This window comes from Anguilla rostrata, chromosome 3 (genome assembly GCF_018555375.3).
Source record: "Anguilla rostrata isolate EN2019 chromosome 3, ASM1855537v3, whole genome shotgun sequence".
Taxonomy (NCBI): Eukaryota; Metazoa; Chordata; class Actinopteri; order Anguilliformes; family Anguillidae; genus Anguilla; species Anguilla rostrata.
This window is the reverse complement of record NC_057935.1, coordinates 38,244,819-38,272,670: the sequence shown is the minus strand read 5'-3', so window position 1 is coordinate 38,272,670 and position 27,852 is coordinate 38,244,819. Positions and strand designations below refer to the sequence as shown.

General features: G+C 41.1%; 1 protein-coding gene across 2 annotated transcripts; it reads left to right on the top strand.

Moving 5' to 3' along the window:
• Positions 1–17: 17 nt before the first annotated feature.
• Positions 18–27,729, top strand: LOC135250774 (growth factor receptor-bound protein 14-like). Of its 2 annotated transcripts, none has more exons than XM_064327429.1 (13): positions 18–263; positions 9,066–9,222; positions 12,269–12,390; positions 13,079–13,153; positions 14,451–14,588; positions 16,058–16,168; positions 16,813–16,908; positions 17,288–17,350; positions 19,931–20,047; positions 20,792–20,861; positions 23,673–23,760; positions 25,081–25,178; positions 25,304–27,729. In XM_064327429.1, exons 1-13 carry the CDS (start codon positions 201–203, stop codon positions 25,444–25,446), a joined length of 1,341 nt encoding a protein of 446 aa, XP_064183499.1. In that variant the 5' UTR covers positions 18–200; the 3' UTR covers positions 25,447–27,729. The 2 variants fall into 2 exon arrangements, with proteins under 2 accessions (XP_064183499.1, XP_064183498.1); XM_064327428.1 differs by lacking the exon at positions 18–263 and adding an exon at positions 8,162–8,425.
• Positions 27,730–27,852: the final 123 nt, after the last annotated feature.

Below are 27,852 nucleotides of genomic sequence, written 5' to 3'. Positions count from 1 at the left end.
CTGAATTCAGGCAGAGCTGCACCGTGACATTGGGCATTACACTACATTACATGTGACTGGTTATTATACAAATTTCATGTGCACTTTTGAATACACATACGATATTCCAGTTAAAAGGTATTTTCAGAAACATCAGCCCTTTATCAGTCCTGGCAGGCTACTTCAGTTGGTGTTGTTCGAAACTACTCGAAGGGAGCAGCATGAACTTCAATGCGAGAAGAGTCACCTTGCCTCTGATTACTCCCCTTCTCCTTCAGAAGCGGGTAAGAATACCAACCGGTCTTTTCTGCTGTATAATCTAGATTTGGGATTATGCCATAGCCTTAATCTTGTCCTTTCAACAGTATAAACTTGTTAGGGAATGGACTATCTCACACATTAGTTCTAGGCTTTCACTTTAATTCAATAACTACACGAGAAGTGCCAAATGCTGTTTTACGCCAAGTTGCAAGTGGAATCAACCTTTTTTATTTAGTGAAAGAGTTTCATCGCAGAAGTCATTGCTTACTGTGAGCCTTCTGGTGGGCTGTCTAACATCTGAAAGGGTTTGTCTGTTTGATTAAGTGGAAGTGTCCTTCATGTGAAATGACAGATTTAAAAGGAAAGTTAGGGATGTTCTCTGAAAGCACGGGTAGTCTGCTTCATAGTGTGCTTTTTACAATAAAACAAAAACAATCTGTAGCTTGAGATTTAAAATGTCAGCCAGTGTTTGGAAAAGAACACCAGGGAAAGTGTTTAGTTGGAAGCACACTCCAGCTCAATGGCCCTCTGCTGGCCTTTTGATACAGTAAATAGTTTTTATTTTCTCATAGATGCCATGGTGCATTTCATCAGTGACAGATATCGACTTTTAAATGAGCGCATTCATGTTTCTTCCTGATTTCTTCTTGCCAGGGACAAACAGTGCTTGTGTAAACAGAGTGCTGAACAGAAGTACTGTGCTTTTACAATTGGATGCATTCCCTTGGTCTTGAGCTGTTGTGTTCTGGTGTAATAAAACCCTTGCTGATGTGAAGCATGTATAATTTATAACCAGGTCTGGAATCTGTTCCTCATATCTGCATTTGAAATGGCTTGTGGACTGAACATTGTGTGACACTAAACACACATCGACTCCAGCATGCGTTAAGAGCATTAAGAGCGGGCAGCAGAAGTTTGACTGTTGATTGATTGAGCCCGAAGCTCTTTATTGGTGCATTACCCATATGGCTTTGGAAACAAATGCTGATTCCTGTACTAGACACATACAGTAAATAAAGATAATGAAATGCTCAGTTCTAGACTTGCATATTATCAAACTGTGATATAATAATGATAATAATAACAATATTATTATTATTATTATTATTATTATACATCCAAACATATCTGAGGTTTAGGATCTGTTTGTTTAATTTAAACAGCTTTTTTATATTTTAAAATGTAGAAAGTGTTTCTTTTTTTTATTTTGCACAGGTCCTTTTTAAAGGAAGTAACAGTTGCTTAAATCCTAATTGCTTTGCTTTGAGATTGAGTAGAATCCTGTGGGCCAAAGCCAGGCAAGGCTCGGCCTCATCGCCATGCCGATGGCCGAGCGGTGTCTCGGGCATCCCACCCACTGGCTATCGCTGTGCTGTAATTTAAGGCACCATGCCCTCAGCTGTTATGCCCGGAGACTGCCCTCCTGGTCACGCCCGGCGGGTTGGTCCGGCGCTCTTCCCGCAGAAATGGCGGATCAGCCCTTCCCGACGCCCCGGTTCCTTCCGACATGCCCGGGCGAGAGGGGGAGGACGGGACACGGTCGCCTGTGATTGTGAGGCCGGCAGTGTGGCGTGGCGTTTAGAGAACTGGCCCCGTAAAATATAGGCTGAAGGGCCTGTAAATGTACTGAGCTAGTACCCTTGGGTATGGCGATTGCCCGTGAAGTTTTCCAAGAAAGTTTTCCCATTTTGTGTAGTATGTAAATGGAAACTTCATTTATGGAAATCTTAGGTCTGGCACTTTGAATAAGGATAGGGTTTAGCCATATCCAATGCAGACTCATAGAATAATCAAGACATGCAGCAAGATCTGTTGTGACACTTTCATTTACGTGCTCCTCAGATTTACCTCACCCAAAGTGCGGATACATAATTGAAGGATGAGGCTTCATAAAATGAATGGCTTTATAACAAGATATTCTGCAAGCAGTTTCTTCATTTTCCTTAGAAATGTGGTAGATCCCTTAAAAACCCATTGTGCAGCAGATTACATTTTATGGTCCTTGAATACGTCATTATGCACAGCCTGCACAAACTGTTTTTCAAAACGGCACTGCATCTAAGAAAAGGTAGATCACTGTGTTTGAGATTTCAACTATTTTCTCAAACACCTTTGTAAAATATTATCATTGGAAGTGTGTATGTGTCACTTGTAGTTGGCCTCCTTGTCACATGTATTGTTTCTCCTTTATTCAACTAAAATTCTAGGATGTATCACATGCAAACCTAGATTAACTTTTCTTTTGAACCTTAATTTATTTTATTTTTCAGTGTATTTAAAAAAAATTGAAATGTTACGTACCTACCCATTACAGAATCCATATATATCTATGCAGTCAGTTCTGACAGACCATAGCCGACCTTAGACCTCCCAGCTAACTGTTCACTTCATGAAACCAGTCATTTTGGCTTACACAAGTATTGACTTCTTAGTATGGAAAATAGGCGATAGAAAGATAGTTAAGTGGTAGACATAGTTGACAATTCTGAAAAGGCAGGGAATTTGAAATGAAAGCCCCACAGGGTTCTTGCTTGTCTATTGTCATAACAGTGCTTTCCAACACAAACTGTTTTTCAAAACTGCGCTGCATGTGGCTTCATTTAAAAAAAAAAAAGGCAGATCACTATCGGGTGTTTGAGGTTTTATCTATTCTCTCAAACAGCTTAGTAAAATATTATCATTAGAAGTGTGTATGTGTCACTTATTTAGCCTACTTGTCACATGTATTGTTTCTCCTCTATGCTTAAACTATAATGCTAGGATATCGCATGCAAATCTGGTTGAGCTTTTGTGTTGAACCTTTATATTATAATTGAGCTGTTAATTCATTAGTTTAATTTAATAATCTTTAATTAGGTTCACACAAGCTGCAGGATGCCAGTGTGCATTACTGTACCATCACCATCATGATGAATATTAAAAAGGATTGTTTGTGTATTCCAATGTCTTCCTTACTCCTATAAAAATTAAGCCTTGATATTATACCATTTTGAAAAGCGGTGTGCGTTGGAAACTGCTGTCGTGACAGATCAGGTAGCAGTGCCAGCGTGCTCTTGTTTCAGTGTTTTTTCACCGTTGTTAACTCTTACTGTCACTTCAAACATGGCATTTGTCTGCAATATTTGTCTTGCCCCTGGCATGTCTTCAGTGTGGTGAATACGTGAACATTTTTATTCTTTACCACAGTACATTACAGGTAACTGTTGTCATGTAGGGTATATGTGTTATGTTATTTTTGCAGTTTGAGTTTTCAAGTCAGAAACTCTCTTCGGTAAGCTATAATGAGTTTTTGAAAATGGATCAAAACAAACACGCCATTTATCAAAGAACTTGACAGCACAAGAAATTCAGTGCTCTTCTTCAGTTCATCCAGTTTAAAAATTGTGTTCCATCACTTCTGAGAACTTTGTAAGATGTCTTTGTGGGGGCAATGCAGAAAAGTGTGTTCTCTTCAAGACTAACTGGCTGAATTGTGGCAAAGCTAAAAAAAGTGTAGGATGACTACACAAGAATTGCTCAACGACTTCTGTCCTCAGCGGATTAAAACTCTTTATCGTGCAAAAAAAAAAACAAAAAAAAAAAACAATGCCTAAATCTACAGTCTGAATTGAGAATAAGCCTCTTAATTTCCAGACAATTACACCATAAAATATGAGGCTCATTGTGAATGATGTTGATTAAAAGTCACTAAAATGGACAATTAAATTGGACAAGACTTTGTGGTGAAGCAACTCAAGAGGAGCAGCAGGAAAATTCACAGAAATTTCATTTAGCTAATTATTGATTAAGCAGCTGGATCAGGGGTGTCGAACTCAAGTATGGGGGGGCCCTACATCTGCAAGTATTTGTGGTTTCCTTTCAACCAGCTGCCAATTTAGGCCTTGAGAACAAGGTGTGTAGATTATTTAAGCAACCAATGACATAAATGAATCACTGGTGCTGAAACACCCCACAAAAAAACAGCAAACACTGCAGCCCTCCAGGACTGGATTCTGGCACCATTGAACTGAATGAACAATAATGCAGGTCTATGCAAAATTATTATTATTTTTTTACATGTCCAGTCAATATTAGTGCCCAGCTTCTCAAATGACATTTTAGAAAGATCTTTCTGGTTGTGAAAGACTTGTGAAACCATTGTGTTCATCTGAATTTCCTTGCTCACCAACACATTTTTCCTTTGCTTACCTGTGGAAAAAAAAGCACAAATTGAACATATTTACATCGTATCTGCAAAATAGTTTGGCGGAGGTCGCAAAATAGAAGCTGTGTTGTCTCGGGCTTTCGCGGGTATAGAGCGTCGCGGGCTCTGTGCCGAATGAACCGGAGCATTCTTCGGTGATTTAGGTGATTGATGGTGGCGAAGTGATTTTAATGCATTCCGGCGGGGAGCGTGGAGGCTGGGTCTGTTCGAGGGGCCAGATGTGATAGCTGGCGTGGCCCTGGGACTGGCACGGCGACTCAGAGCGCGGCGCGGCGCGGCGCGGCCGTCCCGTGGCTCTATCGCGCGCAGACAGGTAGACGGAGCCGCAGCTGTGGGAGCGCGGTTCAAGGCGAGAACAGCAAAGAGTAATGGGCGAACTGGTCTCCACGACGCTGGCCTTGAGATAAGGGACTTTTAAAAACAGTCTATGCCTGCGAGGGTGCGTGTTCGGTTTGATAGCTCCCTTTTCTGTCATCCGAAGGGGTTTTTTAAAGATCCATAAGGGGCTGTGTTGCTGTGTTGCTATGTTTCACTTTCCAGTTCTGAATGTATATCATAATGACCATCAAGGGTGAATGTGGTACATGTAGCTGTATATGCATCAGTATAGTGTTAATATTTGTTGCTTTTCCTAAAAAAACAATATATTTCCGCTTCTCTGTTTTGGCTGCAGGACCAACATGCTAATTGCAAAAACATCACGGCTATGTGTAATGCCATCACGGAGAATTCAGTTTAAAACCATAGGCCCCAAGAAAATAAAACATGTTGATCATTGTTTTTGAATGGCAGTACAAGGGCACAGAGTTATATTTTGTTGCTAGCTCATTGTTCCTGTAGCATATCGGAGGCGTGTCATGTTTCCTCTCTTGTTTCCTCGTGGCCCGCGCGGCATAGCTGTTTCTTTAAGTTCTTTGAGTTGCAGGTTGACAGCGATTATCTGTTGCTAACCTCAGGCGGGCACACTCCGCGTATTCTTTGGGCCGAAGCACCGCGGTGTTTGGTTTCCTGAGAGTCGGCTGTTTGTTCTCCCATATAAACCCGGGGCAGGGCTCTGTTCAGCGCGGAGCTGTAGGCGCGGAGCACGCGCTCGCTTGCCCTTCAGATGGGCAGGGCTGCGTTTTTATCATCCCGCAGTAAACCTTTAAGAAACCCATTCGAAGTGGGCCTTCTTGCAAATGCCAGTTGCATTCCGATACCAGCTAGAACCTATGCGCCATATATGGCATGTTTACCATAATCGAATGCCTTCTAGCAAATGGCCAGTTGTACTGTAGAATTTAAACATGGATATGTATTCCATTATTTAAATTAGTTCTCATTAGGATTCAGGTGTGTAACTTAATGGATGCACTGGTTCGGTTATTGCAGGCTGTGCCACCTGCACGTATGTGCAAGTTGCAGCTTTAAATCAATACTTCAGTACAGAGCGACGGCCAGAGATGGGGGCTTGTGGGACTCAGCAGTGTAAGGTAAGACAGGCAGGAGCCGGCTCCGTGGGACCTGCATGAATACGGGTCTTTGTGCCCGGCGATATCAGGGCCTACGGCAAGTGGCGGTTGACAGCAGCAGTTTATGAAGGCCACTTTTCAAAATAGCGGATGACATGCGGCAAAGATTTATCATGGACGCACTGTCCTGTCTTCTTTATCATAGCTCATGTAAAGGACAGTATGTAGTGTGGCGAAGGAGAAAAGACACTGGGCTCCTAAACGGAGCACAGCTGTTACCCTTGACCGAGGTTTTTAAGATGAGTCTCTTCAAGTGTTCAGATTTATAAATAACACAATGTACAATATGTATGAATAATATGTTCTATATTTAGTCTGTGTGCTGAATGTGAATGGTAGTTTTAGGAGTTTGCTGGTGTTGTTTTTTGTTTGATAATTTTAGATCTGTATGAAAATTTATCAAACACACTAATTCCTCAAGGACAGAGTAAGTGTTAACACGCAGTAATCTGAGGACAATTAGACGGATAATCAGGTATTTCTCTAGCTGGCTAGCAGGGTTAGATGTAGATGTGCTATATGGACAGTAATAAAAGAAAATGCATGTGTTCGGTGAACCAGATGGCAAGCAGAGGGGAAAATTACAGTGTCCACGTTGGGTAAGGGAGATTTTGCTGCCGAGCACAGAACCTCCCAGAAGTTACAGTGTCTGCAGACTGAGGCGCGCTGCTTCAGAAAAGCACCGTAGCAACAGTCCTTGGAAACAGTAATTCCTTTTTAATCTTCTGACCAACTTGGCATTTTTCGAATAAACTGACGAGCACCCTTCGACTGGCATTGCGGTCTGGAAGGCGTTCTGTGCTGCCAGTCAGTTTTAAGAGAACGCAGAAATGATCTCTCTTGGCACTGCTAATAATAGTGCGATAAAGTGACGCCCTGTTTAAAATGCAGTTAGAAATGCTGTTTCATCATCTGTGCCGTGTAACAGCGCGGGAGCCGGGTCCGTTCTCCCTCGTTAACAGCAGGTGCCATTTCAAGAACGCCCCTGGCGACTACGTCGAAAAATTGTACCGAGCTACGGTAATCATCAGGCGAACGCTGATGATGTCTGCCGTCTCTCCCTGCGTGACAAATGCGACCTTGCGTGGTTCTCCCCTTTGTCCGCATCCCGAGAGGAATCTGAGAGGGGGCCGGTCCGAGCGCTAAGGCCGCTACACCTTGTGACAAACTCAGGCCTGTTCCTTGTGACATAAAATCCCTCCAAGATTTCATCTGGCAAAGAGGCTTCCACATGGGACGGCCGTTGGAAGGCTGCCTGGACGCATTTCCCACATACAGCCGAAGTGGGACTGCCCCCCCGCTCTCTCTCTCCTCTCCTCCACCTCACTCCCTCCCTCCCTTCCCCCCCCCCCCACCCGCCATACTCGGAATGCGTCCTTCCACGCATTAGACAGTCGTTTATATTTAGAACCGGTTCCCTCCTCGAAAACGCCTCTCCAGCTCGCGCGTCCGCCAGCTGTTGCGGCAGCGGCTTATCGGGGGCCGCGTCGCCGGCAGCGCTTCTCGCAGTCCGCGGCGGGTTCTCGCGGTGGCGGTGGGGAGGGGGGGGGGGGTGCGGGCTGCACTGCCTGTGAAAGAGATTTCAGTGAACCAGCCCCTTGGCCTGGCTTTTGTTAAGTGCCGGCAAAGAAAGATCCTTAAGGGTCTTTTTTTTTGTCTTGTAAATCTCCACACCGGCTTGATTAAATAGCAGATCGTTTACCTCATTTGGGGGATGATGTCATGGCCGGGGGTTCTCATTCGCTGTTGGTTGCCTGAAGGGTGCTAACCCCGGCTCTGCTGGAACCGTGTGACCTCCTTTCCCTCCACAATAGAGGGCCAGCTTGTCTTGCCCTGGCGGTCCGCCTTAAACCGAGATTGGAGCACAAAGAGCGTGGCGTCCAGTTGATCCTCCCTCCCGCCCCCGGCCCCACCCCCGTCTCCCTCATCAACTTTGGACAGAGTTGACCCAACTAGCATTACATTTAACCAGCAGCTTTGTAATTGCCTGAGGACTCACGCAGAGCTTTATACCGAGAACTATACTTGTCAGGGTCGTGCCAAGAGGGAGGAGGAGCGAACCTTGTGCCTTTTTTTTTTCTCCCTCTTCTCCCTCCAGGCAGTGCGCTGCAGCCTCGTCGGTGGCTCCTTTTGCTTGAGAATAGGTGTCAGGTGATTGGGCAGGGCCCCGGTGACATATATCAGTGGAGCCAGGAGATACGCTCCGCAAAGAGGCAGCTCCGTCTAATTACCTCATTTCAGCTCCACTGCAGTGAGGAGAGAGGACCCGCTGCCTCCCGCTCGCGCAGTGTGTGTGTGCGTGCGCGCCTGTGCGCTTCCAGTTGCGCGCGCGCGCGTGTGTGTGTGAGCCATCTGATGCACGGGTCTGTGTGTCCCACACATAGCTGTCTCTACCATGTTGTGCACACAGTCCTATATCAGCTGCAGAGCTAGTCCAAATTCGCGAGTCTGCTTGTCTCCTAACAGATGGGTAAGTAGCAAGGAGAAGTGCATGCATTCATTTATCCTGGTTTTGGGAATTTCAGTGTCATTGTTTTATTGCTATCACATTTATGTTTTAAGATTTTGAGTTTTTGAGGAAGCTATTTTTTCAGTATTGCTGAACTCTCAGCACATGGCAACATGTTCTGAGTGATGATGTCTGTAGGAAAAGCTTGCAGTGTTAAAGCTGAATACTGTAGCTTGTGTCTGACTTGCAGAGCTGGAGCAGTGTTCTGTGTCTTGTTTCCCACTTGCAGCATTGGAGCTTTGTACTGTGGCTTGTGAAATGGCAGAATTCTGACTTGACCGAGGGCATTGTTTAATGGCAGTGAATGTGGGGGCTCAAATGTGGAAAAACTGGCTGTTTGGACCAGAGCAGTTTTCAGAAATATGACCCCCCCCCCCCCTTCCTCTTAAGACGGGACTTTAAAATGTGGAAATTTCACGGCGCACCTGTGCACCAAAGCATCATTTGTGCACGCGATGCATTTGAGAGTTTGCACTTTTAAAACACACTGCATTGCGAGTCGGATATTGCAAGATTTTGTGACAGAAACGTGATCCGGAACTTGTTCTTAAAGGGACAGGCGCAGTAACGCCGGTCTGACTTGTCCATGTTCTCGTTCCAGGTGATAAAAGTGTACAACGAGGATAACACGAATCGGGCGATAGAGGTCCCGTGTGACATCACTGCGCGGGACATTTGCCAGCTCTTCATTTTAAAGAACCACTGCGTTGACGACCACAACTGGACTCTCTTTGAGCAGCTCTCGCAACTGGGCATAGGTAAGACGCATTCTTCGTCCTTCTGATGTGTTGCGATTGTCACGGACTGACTATACCCTCTGGAGACTGTGCAAGGCTAGTGGAGTGTGAGTGCAGAGAAGTCGGCAAGCGGTAAAATTCAGCGTATTCTGTATATTGTTTGAGTAGGACTAAATCTTGAGCGGTAACTGTGAACAGCAGTCTCAGATCAGTTATACTGAGACTGTGAAAAAAAGAAGTGAGAATGAAGCTTCTGGCTTTAGATTTATTCTCAAAGGTTTGGCTGCTGAGAAATGAATTCCAAGTGGCTTTCTACTTTGATATGTCTTACAGGAAACGTTATTACTCATCTCCCCATGGATGGCTCCAGCATTCCAGTGCTGCTGCCTCAGTGTGCACCACATCAATGCCTTTCCATTTATAATGAAGGAATATATTCCTCATTCAGCTTAAAGAGAACTGTGCGTTCTCCACCTGCTGAGTCACGGGTGATGCAGGCAGCAATAGGAAGATACCACTGATTACCACCAGAGTACCGATTCATTACATAACACCTCAATGCCTTTGAAATGAATAGATCTTTATTGACCAATCAAATTGTTTACTTATAAATGAATTATGGTAATGTGCTTTTCTCTCTTCTAATGATCAATGGGCCTGAAGATGATTCACAGTCTTAAATATGACATGGCACGTTTGATATGCAGTGAGATCAGCTCCTGCAGCTAAGCCGTGTTTAATGGGAGCTGAGGAGCGCTGGTGAGAGATGATGAGAGAACGGTTTTGCACATGCAGCAAAACGCATCAAATAAATCCTCAAAACTTCATATAAATGATGGCGGTGTTTAGTGTCCCGATGCAGGGACACGATTGGCAATACAATATTCACTGAACAAAAGTTATTTATTTAATGATCCATTTCTGACAAGTAGTGCATCCTTTATAATAAGTAATAATAAGTGTACTTTTTTTGTTTTTGGAGCTGCGTAAGATTAAAATGAGATAGCTCTTGCAATATTCTGCCGTACGCTATTTTTCTCAGTAGTTAGTAATACAACAGCAATATTAATTTAACATTTGCCTTAAAGTTCTTATCACTTTTTTCATGTCATCTCCCGACAGTTCTGTCTGTGATGCAAAATGTAGCCTTTAGCTAAACCTACTGGTTGCGGAGGGAAGGAAAGGGGTTGTGGCAGTCGCGGCAGTGGCTTGTCCCTCCTGGCTGGATGATTCCTCAGAAGTTTTCCTCCCTAGATTTCGTAATTCAGCCATCTGCTCCATCTTCATCTCATTCAGTCTCAGGATAATTCTGCACAAATATAGACCGGGCTACTTAAGAATATATTAACTACTTTATAGTGTGCTTCAGTAATCTGAGCAGTGCTTCACATGCCTGAAACTGTCTATGTATGTACATGTGTATATACGCTTGAGAGGTGTCATTTCAAAAGAAGCTTAAACAATGAACCTTTTGATAGTAATATGGCTCTTTGTCCTGCTTTCTACAACTTAAGATTTACGTTTTAGAAAAAGCATGTTTTTCAGATGTTAGATAAGCTAGTCTTTGCCATGAAAGAATGTGGCCTCGTCAGTGCTTTAGCATCGACCAATCAGGGCCAGCTTCTTGAGTGAAGTTTGGTGGAAGAGAGGAAATGTTTTCTTGTATTTTGTGGTGGTTTCGCAGGAGTATGTTTGTTCCATCTTCTGTCAGCGTTTTACCTTGTTTTATTTTGTTCCCATCACACTGAAGTCAAGTCATTCACTGATAGGATACGACTTGCTGGCCTCTCTCTGCTGGTAATTTAATATTGCTTTCAATGTCCTTTTAGGTCATTATAGGTAGCAACCCTACATTCCTAAGTCAATGTACTCAATGTTCTCATTGCCTTATCTTATCTGTTTAGTAGAGATGTTTGGTCTAAATGCAGTTGTTTGTTCTGCCTTGTTGGTTTATTGCACCAGTTAATTGTTTGGCTAACCTATTAATGAATTTGGAGATTCAAATAAAGATTATTTTTTAAATTATAATGAACATAATCGTTCTAATAAAACATTCTGTTGCTTATTCTTTCTTTTGATTCTCTTTCCGAGGGGTAGCCTACCAAAAGGGCATAAATAATAGTAGACCAGATTGGATTTAAAGCTATCACACCCTACATTTTACAAAACATACTTGTCCAAAATTATATAATTTTGCCTTATTGCCTTTATTTCTTGTTGAGACAGAATAAAGTCAAAGCTAATGTTCCATTCTTCCATTGGGATTATGAGGTTATAGATCCTTTACTGTAGGCCTCTTTGTTTTTTTATTTCTGAATGCAGTAAAGGATCTATAACCTCATAACCTCAAAGCAAGAATAGAACACCAGCTTTGACTTTATTCTGTGTATAGATCCTTTGCTGTAGGCCTCTTTTGCATTCCTATTTTTTAATGCATTGGGCAGAGAAAGAGTATTTATTTTAGACCTCAAGTAATGTGTTCATGTAGCTCTAACTGTCATTATGCTATGGGAATAATTAGCTTCTGATAACTATGCAGTGTTCCAGATAGCAGGATGCAAACAGCTGGTTTCCATAGGTTCATAAAATATTCATTTTGGGTTCTGAGAGCTGAATAAAGTTCAACAATGATGTGAAACAACCCCTACACAACTTGCTTTGCACACTGAGCATCAGATTCATTATTTTTAATGGTTGTTCATTAACAAAGAATAATTTTGAGGAAAAAGGTAAATAATTAATCTCTCCCCGGCACAAAGTGCTTAAGGGTAACTATGCCTTCATGCTTTAAACACAAGCAGCCTAAAACATCACATGACTGCAGATGCTCGCTGTACAATAACCCTGCTCATTTTCTGTTGTGTGTATTCTGCTACCTTCATATTTGTCACAATATTTAGAATGTGATATACTGTAACTTTGGGTCAGTTTATAGCAAGGATTCCAGAAACATATTGAATACAATAATTATACTTAGTTATATCCCTTTGTTTTACTGTCAGCTTGACTACTCTTTCTTTCTCACACTCTTGCTCTCTCTTCAACCTCGTTGAATTTCTGTACCCAGAGAGAACCATAGAAGACCATGAGTCAGTCATGGAGGTGCAGGCATCCTGGGATGTTGATGCTGACAACAGACTGTATTTCAGAAAGAATTATGCCAAATATGAATTCTTCAAGAAACCCCTGGTAAGTGCAGTGTATGGTTTTTTTTTTTTTTGAGAGGATGGAATTTTAGAGGTCTCTTTCTATAGTACAGCCCTTTAAAATGACATTATTTATTGGCTTTTATTGAGCGGATTGAGTTATCATCGCCTGTTTGAACTTGATATTTTCAGAGGCAAAACAGTTTAAGAAATATATGGCCCATGGGAGGCTAATAATTCATTAATGCTCTGGTTTTGTTGTTTCATAGAACCACCTTACAGATTACATTCCATTCGATTGTTAAAACATGAACTACATATAATGTAACTGGTAAGGCCAAATGTGAAGAAACCTTCATAAGAATCACATAAGATATACAGAAGCAGAACATAAGAATTTATAAATGTTCATGCCAACTGATATAGACGTAGGCTATGCCATATCACCATTTTGTTAAATCTGGCTTAATCATGACATAGGAAATTTGAATATTATTTATACTTCAAGTAGACATTGGTAGGGACATGGTGGCCTAGCACACTCACACTCTATATTAGTTTCCATAAACGCAGTGTTTTAAAAAAACATTAACACATGTCCTGTGGAATGCTTGCTAGGAAGTGTTGCTCTGTAATCTAACATGCAGAATTAGGGCCATTTTGATTTCAAATATTGTGCAGTTAAATAATCTGAATGCCACTTTTGTTTTCACTCTTCTGCATATTGTTAGGACTTTTTCCCGGACCACATGGTGTCTACATCAAATGAAACCAACGGGATAATGAACCACTCTCAGCTAATACAGGTACTAGCTCTCTTTCAATACATGTCAGAGGCAAAAACAACCTGCCGTAACCATAACCTTCTGAGACCTGGTGCTTGAGGATGTTCTTGAAATGAAGACTTTAGGCTAATTTCCCCTACAGGGGACAAAAATGAATTTCCAGGTCTTCGGACGTTATGGAATGGTGGAAATGGCACAGTAGTCGTTGCCATTCCAGGTTTTACTAGAAACAGGTTAGTCCACTGAATGGACGCTTTGTGTTGGTGCCCTACTAGCCTGTTTTCACTTAGACAAATGGCTGCCACTGATATTCCCATCCCTCTGTGCATGCTTCAGTCTTTTCAATACTAAAGAAAATTCACACAAAAAAGCACAATATATTTTTATACAAATACAATATATTATGTAATAATATTCTGTAATGATAATACACACACCCAGAGAATGATATGTGAGTTGCCCTGTTTGATAAGGTATCACTTGTAAAATTCAGACAGTTTAGTCCCAGTTACCTAGAAAGGAAGAACTCTGCGTCATGCTCTTTCTAATTGTAATTATTTTTGAGTAATATATATTTGCATTTGTTTTTTATCGTTCCATGTCTTGTATTGCATTAGAATGAATTCAATAATTACAGCTGTCTAATGCATGGCAAGGCAACTTAAGGAAGGGAGCAACTTAATAAATTACCTTACAGTATCATTAACTGATACACTACATGACCAAAAGTATGTGAACACCTGACATCCAACACCTATCCAACAATTATGGACATTAATATGGTGATGGTCCACCCTTTGCTGCTATGACAACCTCCACTCTTCTAGGAAGGCTTTATACTAGATGTTGGAGCATTGTTGCAGGGATTTGCTTCCATTCAGCCAGAATTAGAATTAGTGAGGTCGGGCACTGATTGGCCTGGCTCGCAGTTGGCTTTCCAATTGATCCCAAAGGTATTGGATGGGGTGGAGCTGTGGGCAGGCCAGTCAAGTTCGTTCTCACCAATCTTGACAAAACCATTTCCCAAACTGTTGTCACAAAGTTGGAAGCACAGAATTGTCTAGAATGTCATTGCATTAGGATTTGCCTTCACTGGACTAAGGGGCCTAGCCCAACCATGAAAAACAGCCCCAGACCAAGGGGTGTTCAGATACATTTGGCCATGCGGTGTAGTTTTGTTGTAACAGGTACCTATAGGAGATACGTGTCCTTGTCACGGTGCGTTTTGATATTTCATGCTTTTTCTATGCTTCATAAAGGATGTGATTTCTCTTTTTGCACAATGGCAGTGTTTCTGGATTCTGTCATTCTTCTACAGACGTTTCTAAGCTCAAGCACCTGCCCGGAAATTCACGGGTACCTTCATGCTAAGGAGTTCGGAAGAAAATGCTGGAAGAAGTTCTACTTTGTTTTACGGAGGTCTGGACTCTACTACTCCAACAAGGGGATGTCCAAGGTCAGTCAGGCATTAGTGAAAGGAGAAAAGGGCAGGATCTTTACAAAGCAGGAATTAACACCATTTTTTCACAATATGAAACATATAGTGCATTATTGCCTCCATGTCATCAAGTTATTTTGCAAGTTGATAAGTAAACACAATACACAAATCAAATATCACAACAGTACCTTCAGGTCCATACACACCAAGTCATCTACCGTACACTTAAGAGTTTACACTGACACCAAGACACGCATGCATTACATACTAATACACATACGCCAAGGCACAAAGGTATGTGTGATACATTGCATTATACATAAAATATCATGATGTTATGAAACATGTTCCGTGCAATCATTAGTGATGCTATTAGCATTCTCATTCAACCAATGAGGCAATGGTGCAGCAGTCTGCTTTGAGTGGTTCCCCTTGTTGCTTGGAACCGGTCCGGCTGGATTTAATGCAGGTTGGTTGGCATGTCAGGGACCGAACCCTGCAAACTGTTGACAGACGAGGCTTACACCTGCCCGTCGCCGTGCCAACCGGCTCTCCGTTTTCCTCTCCCTACAACAAAAGAGCCATTGTCCCAAGTACCGGGCGGCCCTAGTTTGCACTTGTCAATATCCGCAATCCAATACTGCCGAAGGAGTCAAACTTGACTTGACCTTTTTTCGGTTGCTGCATGTTTTCGTCATGTGTCATTTATTCCCGTTCAGCAATGCATGTCTGTCCGTTACAGTTCGGCACAGGAAAATTTATCTAGCGCAGCAGAAAAGTGTGACAGCTGCTCTGGCTCTGTGCGCGGCCGTTGTGGAAATAGTTTGTTTTGGTGTGTGCTGTTCCCGGCAAGTTTGCTTATTGGATAATTTAACCTCCCTTTATTGTGTTGCGTATCTGGCGCTATCTAACGAATGAACTGATTGAACCTGTGTCATATAGGGCAATGCTGTTTGGACTAGATTGGTATTGTCTGAGTGCAATCACGGGTGCCAGACAGTCCTTCTCCGCATGGCCCGATTCCAGGTGAAACACAGCAGGTTTGGACCGTTTGTGTTTTTAAAAAAAATTATAGTCGCAGCAGAACCAGGAATTAGCTACGAGAACTGGGCCGCAAGTAGTTCTTTTGCAGTGGTAAAGGCCGCCTGAACCTCTGGCTCCAGTAGCCGTAGCGTACAAAGACCACCATGCAGGAAACACTTACCTTGGCCCCTGCCTTACGTTTTGCTTTTCTTCCTTCGCTTCTGTTCTTATGCAGGGCACCCCACGCAGCTCCCATTTTGACACAAATCTCTGCCCTTCATATGGACACGCTTTCCCCATGAATTCAGTCCACTCTATACAGGACTGCCATGAGCCACCGTAACACATCCCTGGTTACATAAAGCAGAGCTCAGCTGTTCAACGGACACGAATGCACAGGTCTAGCTCTCAAGTGAAACTTTGGAGTAACCGCGTGACGTGTCTCTCTTCCCCCTTCCTCACAGGAACCCAGGCATCTCCAGTTCATCGCCGAGTTCAGTGACAGCGATGTGTACACTTTGCTGTCCGCTAGAAAGACGCAAGGTGCCCCAACCGACTATGGGTTCTGCATTAAGGTATTTGCTTTTCATCCTTGAGATGTAACAAATAATAAAGTAACCATTCAATGAAGAAAAGGTGTTTGTTTTCACACTGTCAGAGTTTTTATTATTTGCAGAGAATAAAGAACTTGCTGTCTTTTCATGAAAATGTCATAATCCAAATGAAACAAAAATTACTAGGACGTAACCTCAGATATAGTGCAAGACTCCTTTCCGGCGCAGGTTACATTATCTCCCAAAGCTTTTGAGATGTTGGGCTTAACTCTACTTAACCTTTAGCGTTATCTGACGTAGGATGTTTAGGGCATGTTGTAAAATGCCCCATAGTTGTGTTGTCTGTCTTGCGCTTTTATCAAGCGTTGAACTTTGTACCGAAACATTGGTTAAACTTAGGACAGCAGGGATTCCTGAAATAGGAACAGAGTGATAAAGGAAAGCAAAACAGAGACAAAGCAGAACACAGAAATATTAATACGCCGCAGAGAAAACAGCGAAATGCCTCTTTTGGTTCCTCAGTTTTATGATTCCAAAGATCAGTGGAGTCTTAGTGTTCTTTTTCTTAGAGTAAACACAGTTTATGTATATGAGGAAAAAACCTTAAGGCAGTGAATGTCATGTTTGCCACAGTAATGTTTAAGCACTGTTCTGTACACTCCCAGCCTAACAAATCGAGTTCCCCGCGAGACCTGAAGCTGCTCTGCGCAGACGAGGAGCACATCAGGACCTGCTGGGTGACCGCCATTCGCCTTTTCAAGGTAACCGTGACAACCTTTGGGCCCCACTTGTGGGAGGGCGGCAGAGTGTTTCCCGTCGCACGTCCGAGGTGTCACGCGCACAGTACAGCAGTGGTTCTGTCCTTGGGAGGTGATGTCATAACTGGCCATACGCTTCGTCCATACTGTCAGTTGTCGTTTTCTTCTGTTTTGGATTTCTCTCCAAGTCCATAGCATGAGCTTGGTGCCGACAAAAGGTCATTTGCTACAAAAGGGCGGACCTGCTTTCCCCCTGTATCACGAGAGCTTGTGTACACCGGCGTGTTTACAGAGCCGTCTGCCTCACAGCTGTCATTAGTGTTGGGAGGGTTTCGGTTTCTGAGGCTTATGTGAAGGTTGTCTTTGTTCTTTGTGTTTGCAGTATGGAATGCAGCTGTACCAAAACTTCATCCAGCCACATCAGAAGCAGAGAGCCTCACCTATGGTAGGTGTAGTGCATTCTCTCTCTGGGCCTTCGTCTTAGTCTTTTCATATTCAAGTTAATGTGTCTAGCCTTGTATTCTGGTGTATTTAAATGAAGGGTGTCATTTATGTCAAATATTTCTGTCAGGACCTTTTGCACTCCTGCAGACGTGTGAATTTCCCTTGAACCAATGTATGAGTTAACTGTTTATTTTAGTTAGATTCTTCTTAAATAAAACAGTTCTGCGTGAGTTCACCTCTGGTTTATTTTGGCCCGATTATCTTCTTAAGACTAAACAATGCTGAATGAGTTACATACAGTTTATTTTGGCCTCATTCTCCTCCTTAAACCAAGCAATTCAGAGTGAATTAACACATGATTTATTTTGGTCCGATCCTCCTCCTTGAGCAAAACAATACTGAGTGAGTTAACGTGATTTTTTTTTTTACGTGATTTTTTTTTCTTGGTCAGTCAAGCGTGCTAGAAGAGCTGCGGTTCTATAAAAATAGCCTCCCCATGAGCTGCTCCTAGACTTAACAACTCATCACCTCTGCTTCGCTGTCATGAAAAAAAGGCACAGGGCATTCAGAGCGGCTGGCTGGGACGGCAAAGGGTCAAGTGGCTTGGGAGAGCAGGGACAGCATGGGGATTAGGTCTGGGCATGGGACTGGTGGAGGATCATGGGTATGAATGTTCAGTGGGACACATCATGATGTACCTTTGAGCGATGCACATGACCTGAAAAACATCAATGAGACACTGGCAATTGTTCGTAAAATCATTGACGAAGCCAAGTAATTCATGCAATCTAATGAGGAGACACTAGTACAGTGCAGTCTATATGCATTTGAACCGTGACACAATCTTTGTTGTTTCATCTCTTTCCATCACTTTGGTACAGGTTAATATTAATCTAATCTGTTCATATGAGTTTGTTCCAGAGCTCTACAGTTTTTAAATGTACATTCAAGCAAACTCTAACCAGTGGTTTGCATTTTGCAGTGAACCATCTGGGTTTATGCTGGTGTAATCTTTTCTTTATTTTAGTCTTTGACACATCAATGCCTACATCCTTGAGCATTCTTAATGTGTTTGACTGTTGAAAGTATTCTTTGGTCATCTATTACAGTGGCCTTCTGTGCTGAACCAGGTTGCTTGCTATTGCTTAGCTCAGCAGTACGTTCTCACTTCTTAACAATGTAAAAAATAGTAGATTTTGACACACCCAAAGTTTTGGCTATTTTTCTGATAAATTTATTCTCATTTTTCCACCCCATGATGGCCTGCTTAACTTCCATTAACACTTATTTGGTCCTCATGTTGAGAGACAACGGCAACAGATTCCAAATGCAAATGCCACACCTAGAATCAACTCTTGAACTTTTGTTAGCTTTCTTGTGTATGACCTAATGATGCAACAACTCACAGCTGGCCAAGAAACAGCTGAGCAGCCAATTGTCCAACTCTTTTGCTCTCCTAAAATGGGGGGCTATGTATAAAAAGGGCTGAAATTCCTACATCATTCACCTGATATTGATGTAAATACCATTAAATTCAGGCTGACAGTCTGCACTTTATACCTCATATTCATTGTTTCATTTCAAATGTGCTGGAGCACAGTGCCAAACAACTACATTTTTTTCACTGTAAAAATACTGCACTATAGATTACATTTTAGAGTTATGAGGACAGAATTCTGTAATTCTGTATCCAGATAGTTAAGATACAGAATAGCAGTGTTTTGCATTACATTTATGTAAAGTTAAATATTAATCTAAAAAAGTCACATGATGTTAAAAATGCATCTGTTTTAAAGTCTAGAAACCTTCTATTTAGAAATGTTAGTCACTTTTAATACTGCAGGGGTCGGATTTCCTTCTGTGGCAGCATAAGGAAGAATGATGACATCTCATGGCCATCCTACATTCATGTGTTTCTGAAAGACAACAAGGCTATGGTCAGGATTACACATTTATGCCACTGTGATCACATGAGGATGATTGTTATAGGATCATAGGCATTAGGTCTGACATTTATTTTTGGACTCTAGGTGGCAGCAAAATACCACTGTACACCACAGCCATGCCTTCTAAGGTCTGGATTCAAATCAATTACAAACAGCAAGCAGCTCAACACCCAGACTCTGATCAATCACTATGAATTACAAATGGAAAAGCTTCAGTTTATACTTTATTACTGAAACACCTGGAGATTGACAGTTCAGAAATGATCAGGAAAAGGAAAAGTGCGTTAGAAATGGAAATGTACGTTTTGCTTCTGTTAAAATTACTTTTGTAATGACGGACCAAGATGTAATGCTGTTTGTTTTTATAATCCATTAAGTTCTTTGTATTAGTTCAGCATATTATTTTATGCATTTCAGTGTTGGGGTCAGATCAATGTCAATTCAGGAAATGGATTAAAACTATTATAATTGTTCTTTTTTTGTTTTTTTTTAAAATGTCCATATAACATTATGGACATTTTTCAATTAATGGATTGACTGACTTGAAAATGGATTTGGCCCCAACCCTGATACATTATACAGTATGGATTACTAGCCAGTGAGACTGCATTATTAGGCCTGTTTCTCCTCACCAGAGAAGCATATCAGAGAACTCGCTGGTGGCCATGGACTTCTCAGGACACAAGAGCCGGGTGATTGAGAACCCCTCAGAAGCTCTGTCCGTGGCTGTGGAGGAGGGCCTCACCTGGAGGGTAAGGCTCTCGGCTGTGCGCCCCTGCTCATTTTTAGCCCCGCTTCCAGTTTCACTGTGTCAAAGTGGTGCACAGTAACAGGTTCTAAACCGGGAGTTTTGTGAATGATCAGCTGAATCAGGCTTAGTTCTGAATGATCAATTGAATTAGGCATAGTTCTGAATGTTCAGCTGAATCAGGCACAGTTCTGAATGTTCAGCTGAATCAGGCACAGTTCTGAATGATCAGCTCAATCTGGTGCAATTCTGAATGATCAGCCGAATCAGGCACAGTTCTAAGCAGCTGATGCAGGAAGGCCTGGCTTCAATAAAACCTTGGTTTACCCTCCACTATCATATGTAAGTAGTGGACATTCAGCAATCTCAAAAATAGTTGTGAAGGAATGAAAAATTGAACTGCATATTTTTTAAATAGCTTAATAAGTTAGGGAGGAAGGGCAATTTTCTGTTCTTCTTTGTTACCACTTAATAATATGGTTTCGCTGACCTCTTTTCCTTGTGCATAACAAAATACATTGAGTCTGCCTACCAATAATCTTCAGGATTAAATCTCCAAATAATTTGCTGTGATTATATTTTTTTATAATGAACTTCACCAAAACGCACTCTGCTGTATGAACTCAGAGTTAAGGACAGAGTGTATTGTGGTTAGACTGATGGGAGAAGAGAGTGTGAAAGTGATTTAAGGGAAAGCCTTGGGCAGGCGTAACTCAGTGTGTGACATTCTTGCTCGCTTGTTTCATAGAGGAAGAGCTGCCATCGACTGAGTTGTCACGGGAGCCCCTCCGCTTCGCAGAGCCCCCTGTCAAACTTAGGTGAGTGAAATTAGCGTCAGCCGAATCATTACTCACTGTGTACTGCGATAAAGCTGCAGGATGACCTTCTCACCTTTGGATACCAATGCAAATGAGATGGTACTGATGGGATTGTTTTCAGTGCCATCCAAACAGGTGATTTTTTAGAGTGCGTGCATTAATGTGCGTGCTTTTGAACTGCATCTCTTCACACAGTGCTGCCACTACTTATAAATGCAACAGGAGTAGTTTTTCAGTTGCGAATGAAGTCATTTATTTCAACATACAAATACATTTTAAAATGCATCCAATATTCTAAAAATTATGCACATATTGGTATTTTTGCTGTAAGTGCATTTCATATGTTACCTTTAGGACAATGATCATGATACATACATCTGCAAGCAATTCTTTGGGTCCTGGCACCTGATTTCGTATTAAGAGGATGGACCACTACAACTTTACTACCTCTGTAATACAGCAATGCTTTTTTGAAATTTTAAGTAAATTTGATGCTTTATAGCACCGAATGGCCATTGTTTCTAAGAGTTAGAGTAAAGTTAATTGCCATTTTCTTGTCAATTGTTTCATTGTTAAGAGCTCTCTGCAGGCTGAACAAACCTGTGCCACTGCTGTTGCAGCCTGTCATGTGTGTAAACATGTCTACCAAGTTGTGTGATATTTTATCAAGCACTCTTAGAGATGCAAGCGTTTATGTAAAAAGCCACATCCTCTGAAAGTTAAGTGCCCCATTATTCGGCAATATTTCCATACATTAACTTTCTTTATGATATTTTTGTGGAGTTTGGTTAAAATATGCTGTTAAACTGGGTGTGAAATGGGTTCCGAAGATTGTGTATAAGTGTCAAATGGGCCAGTTGTTTTTAAATATTGCATATTCAGTATACTGGTATAGCTCCACCATGTTGCCATGTTGTTCAAATGCTGTTATGTCACATCTGGAGCCACACCCTCTTTCAAGCCAAGCTTTGTGACAGTCAGCCAGGTTGTTGGTCCAGATAAGCAATGATATTCCTAAATGGGGACTAATTCACAATGGAGGCAACTTATGGTAGACCTGTGTTTTGCTTACAATGAGCAGATATGTGATTACAGCAAGTTGAAATATCTGCAAAGGAATAGTGATTTGTCACAGTTTAGGAATATTTTTCTTATGTGGAGCTTTGTAGAACCACCATGTGTCTTGGTTGGGTGGATGCTTTAGGGCTGGAGCTTAAAGCTGGATTTATACTCCCTTTCGACAACTGTCACATGACAAAAATGACGTATTTTCAATCGATTGTGTCGTGGATGTCAATATAAATACCAAGTTTCATTATTTTATTTCAATAGAATGGGATTCATAAGCTTGATGTTTATTCTCCTGTTAGGTTCGTTTCATACGAATCAATCAAAGTTTGTAGGAGGAGCAGCGTTTTTAAGTTTTAAGTTATGGATTGTTGAGTTAAATTTGTTCCACGTGAGAAATGGGACCAATACACCAATTTTGGTATTGGGTCTTGGTCACAGGTCATGAGAGCTGGGGTAAATGTCTAAATTGTGATACCTGCTGTGTAGTGCCACCAAGTGGAAAATCTACATCTTGTTTTTCTCAGGGATTTGCATGGGCTGATTACAGTGATTATAATCCTTGATACCTCCAAAGACAATTCTATATTGATTAGCATACTCAGTATCATTTCATTAAAAAATATAAACTCACCGAAAATAGCGAAGGTAGAGGTGAGTAGATAAAAATGACACCACTGATAAAAAAACATATTGTAAGAGTGCTATTGTATTTGGTTACAAATGCATTTATGAACATTAAATGACACACAGATATGACCAGAGGTGTGTATCAAAAAATAGGAAGTACAACCTTATACATTTAGAATTTCCAATTACTTTGTCAATTGACAATTATGTAGCAGTGTATAAAGTGTATTTTGTTTCATTATGGGATTTTGCTGCTATGAAATGATTTTAGTTAAAGTCTGGAAACTTGCTTTGTGGCCTGTTTCATTTATAATTAGTGTAGTTTTCTGCATTTCTACTCATTATAATTCAAATATTCTTGTCATTCAGGAACACACCCACTTCACAGTTGTTAATGATAATAAAAATATGAAAATATTAAAGTCTAAGGGAATTATTCTGAACAAATGTGATAGGCTCTTTTTGGTGTCCATGTCTGTGTCTATATCTTGGGTGATAATATACATTTGAATTTTAGTTCGCTGTGTTGCTGGCTTGTGGGCAATAAAACAATATAGATTATAATTACAATTGTATCCCATTGTTACTCATAAAATCTAAAACCCCATAGCTCTTAGGAAAAGGGGGAAAGGAAGCATTTAAAAAGTTAAGGCCTACGTGTTGCACCACTCCGATATATTTGTCTGTAGTACTAATGTAGCATATTAACGTTCTTCACTAGGGATATGAATCAAGTTAACATTAATTGTCTCTAGCTTTTTGCAGTTAGCTAGCCATATGTTGGACGACCATTAATTTAATCTAGTAGCCAAAACAAATTATGCGTCACTTTAAGTGCTATGCTGCAACCATGTGGTACGGCAAGTTACTTTTTACCAATGGTCACACTGCTCAGCTAACGATCATTTATTTATTATTTTCTATTCTCATACCAGTATACCCAATACCCGCATGTTTTTCAAGGACAATATGGAACTGCTCAACTCACAGTTTGCCGACTCTGAAATAAATGAAACAAAATCTTTAATTTAATTGCACTGTAACTGTATCTAACTTGTTTTCTAGAGTCAATGATGATACTCACTGTGCCAATATGCTGGTCTTTTTTGGTAGCTATCCACAGAGCACAGCCCTGGTTCCACAGCAAGCTCTCCAGAGATGAGGCTCACCGTCTGATTGCAGAGCAAGGTCTTATTGATGGGTACGTAGCCTTTCCTCAACCGAGAATCAACTGTCTTTAAGTTTAAGGCAATTCATCTTACATGTATTTGTATATGCTTCTTTTGCCCATTTTTGTTCTTCTCTGATTTCATAAAATTTCTAAAGAAATCTGGTCAACACCGTAAGTTTAAATGGAGGGTACAGTGTGTGTTTCGGTTGACTGCTACACTTAGACCTTGGGCCTAGTCCTAAAACCTTCAAACCCATGTGACAGGTAATTAATCCATGCCCCCTTGACAGCTCATGACCAGTGAGCCTTATAAAAGTGCCTGCTTCAACATGAACTGTGAAATAATTTTCGAACCTTTGCCAATGAAAAACAATAAATGCAAAAGATATTTTGTGAAGCTGATCATGTGTAAGTTGCACTGACACTGTCCTCATAACATTGTTACAAATCTGCATCCTAATGATAACATCCAGTAAATATTTGGTCATCAGTATACAAACTGCTTTATAATACAGTGCACACACACACACACACACACACACACACACAGTTCAGTCATTTAACATATTGATATCAGTGGAATCCAGTCAAATGCTTTCTCGGTTCTGTAGTGTGGCCCTCTGATTTCTCTGTTCACCGCCTCAAGAGAATGTGCTCTTTCAAACTTTTTTTTTGCAAAAAAGAAAACAAATAAAGTTAAACATTTGGGAATTTACCTTGTGCCAGTGCATAGGTTTACCTGAATGTTTATTGTGTATCAAAACATGTTAGATTGTTTGGATTGTACATATATCTATAAGTGAATATTTTATAATGGCTGAAACTTCTGGGTTATTTTAGTAGGAATTTTTTAGAAATCCTGAAAAATGCCAAATTCTCAGTGATGCATAGGCATTCCCAGAAAGCTTGTAATTTGTCTGGATGGCACACCTGTCATCCCATTTGAGCTAAATTAGGCAAAATGGTTTCAACCGACAACTATACGAGAGAGTCTGAAGCGTCTGTTAGAAGTTGTTCCCCAAAACTTTAGGGCAATGTCAGTTCTGGGTGCTATAAACAGAGCCTGTGATGTTTTTTCTGATTTCATCACCTGGTGTTCCTGTATAAACAGATACACATTTGCACATACAGTGTGCATACTTCAGAGAAGTGCATGCATTGCTTTGATGGGGTGGTTGTGTAGCATGGGGTTGGGGAACTCGGCTTGCAACTCTATAGCTGTGGGTTTGATTTCTATTGATATCTAGCTGTGTAAATGGATCGCGTGTGATAAGAATGTAAGCTGTGTAAGTCACTGTGGTTAAGGACATCTGCTAAATGCCTAAAAATGTCATTCTGCTTCATTTTCAGGGTGTTTCTGTTGAGGGACAGTCAAAGCAACCCTAAGACGTTTGTCCTGTCACTCTGTCACGCACAGAGAATCAAACATTTTCAGATCTTACCCGTGAGTACGCCTCCTCATGTCCATACTTCTGGCTGTGTACTCCACTGTAATGCCTGCTTTGTACTGAGCAACAGTGCTTCTCCTGTGTGTGTGTGTGTGTGTGTGTGTGTGTGTGTGTGAGGCAGGTAGAGGATGAGGGTGAGCTGTTCTTCAGCCTGGACGACGGTCACACGCGGTTCAGCGATCTGATCCAGCTGGTAGAGTTCCACCAGCTGAACCGGGGAATTCTGCCCTGCAGACTGAAGCACCCGTGCACCAGGATCGCCCTGTGAGCCCGGCACTGACAGGAGCGCCCCAGTCACAGGAGCCCCGGGGAGAGTAACCAGCTTGTTCCGTGCCTTGGACAGGACGTGCACTTGAGCAAACCCAGCCCAAATCGTCCGTGCATCACCAGCTCCACCAACCTGTCTTTGATTCCTGCCAACCCTCCTTTCATTTTCTCGAAGAGGAGAGAAAACATGAAAACATGAGAATGTTTGGGAAACACAGTATATTAAGTTGTGTGATTGTGTGTGGTACATGCACTGTAGGCTAACACACCCTAAGCTGTCCTAACACTTGAATCCCTGACTGTTAAAAAAAAAATGTGTGTATATATATATATATATATATATATATATATATATATATATATATATATATATATCCTATAACTTGGTGAGAGGCTAAGAAAAGGAATATGATCAGAGCAGATATTTACTGTTTGTGTATGGTGCCGTTCCTTTTAAACTCCCGTTGATGTACTGTATATATTGTAAATCACAATTTGTTTGCATAATATATGCGAACACATGACCGTGTATGGCCTGAAGGGATAAAGACTCCAGGTAACAGATACAGTGGTTCAGCTTAAAGCTACACGGCACTATCGTGTAATCATCTGAAATGAACTTAGGCGGGCCCCAAAATCGACAGTTCATCTGTAACTTTAGCCTACAGTTTAGCCTAATGATTGTGTTGTTCTTTTTTTCTGGAAGAGATATTGAAAGATGTGAAGAAAGAGGACCCTGCAGGGAGCCGTAGTTCCCCGTCCCTTTTGCTTCGCTGAGCTTATACGTTCGTCACTCAAATCCAACATCTGTCGGGTAAAAAAAAAAAGCTTTGCTCGTCGTTTTATTCACATCTCAAGGAGGTATTCAGGTATTTTTTAAGCGGCTGTTCTCTTTGAGATCTCTGTATGTACATGACAACCAGAAGTTGAGTGCAATTTTGCGGGCACGCGGCAACAACTGAAATAGGCTACGCCTATAATAGCGGTGGCACACATACGATGCAGATTTTAAACCATGCACTCTTCACACTTGCCCTTACTGTAATGAGTTTATGTCGAATGTATTGATAGAAACTGAAACGATACTCACCCGACCATCCCTTTGGTTGAATCAGAGCGGGCCTTTTTTAAAATGGTGAGACTCAGAACTGAAGGCGTGAGATGCAAAATAGGCAGTGAATGTGAAATGTTATACGTTAATGTACATTACATATTAAAACGATGCGTAGACTGTTCCCGAATTGAAGAAAATCATGTGCAACGACATATTTGGTTAAATAATGATCTTAAGATACTATACTATTACTATAACTATTAGAATGAAGCAAATAATGCTACTACTTCGGGTTGTAAATAACTTTGGATGACAAGATGTCAGAAAAGTCCTCACTTTTGATGTTAAGCCAATTTAAAAAGACTGTTGCATTTCAAAATTACAGAATGTATCTTTCTGATACGATGCACTTTTTATTAGAATAGGCAGGGTGGTGACTTTTTCATGAACTGAGAGCAGCGAGTTGAAAACAGTAATGAATGTTATTGGACTGCAATGTTTTGTATTAATCAATGTGAATTTGCACTGTATGTGATATGTTTTTGTAATTTTTATGGATTTGAAATTGAGCTATTAGGCTAACATAGGTTTGTAAAATGTTTTACATCCATGGACAAGGATTGCTTTTAAATGGTTTTTGGTTGACAATTTTGATTTCACTGTAGTTGGAACACTGGAAACCATTATTTCTGATACTGATGATCAATATTAACTGTTAAGGACTGTTAAAACATCTGGAGTAAATGCTTGTGTTGTCTGTTCTCCTCTCTGTGGTCATAAATGCTTTGCTTACATTTTGTATGGGCCTAAATCCAAAAATGTATGTAATATGACCATTTACTGTATATATATAATTTAATGTCTTATATAATGTTTTCTCTGACATTCTCTTTATTTTCTATATTTGCATCCCTTGTTGTGTCCTATTGTCTGCATTGTCCAAAAAAGCCACTGTGTGCTTATGTGACCTTTTAGGAGATGCCAGTTCTGCTGTCCCATAATGATGCTCCAACTTTGTATCAATGATATGCTGTAATGTGTTTGCAGCAGTGTATTTGCAAAATTGAAAGAACGCCATCAGTGACCCAGAAAATATTGTATGATGGTGTCTGCTAGAAGTGGCTGACATTATAAATGGAGGAAAATAAATTGAACACTACCTTGTGCAATGTTTACAGACTTCCCAGTTAGAATTTGTTCCAATTAAATGTTCATCTTCTGCCAATACAAGGTTATATTCTTCTGTTTTATTTTCCATCTTGTGTGTACAAATATATGTGAGATTGCTTTATCACCCGGTATATGTATGTACTGTAGTTCACCATTCCTGTCTTCTCTTGAGGGTATCATTTA

Bases quoted from the DNA above. Each gene is read 5' to 3' on its own strand.
- LOC135250774 (XM_064327428.1), top strand. From the start codon at position 8,351: ATGTTGTGCACACAGTCCTATATCAGCTGCAGAGCTAGTCCAAATTCG. The intron at 12,391-13,078 runs GTAAGTGCAGTG...GCATATTGTTAG, and splicing joins AATTCTTCAAGAAACCCCTG to GACTTTTTCCCGGACCACAT. The intron at 25,179-25,303 runs GTACGCCTCCTC...TGAGGCAGGTAG, and splicing joins TTTTCAGATCTTACCCGTGA to AGGATGAGGGTGAGCTGTTC.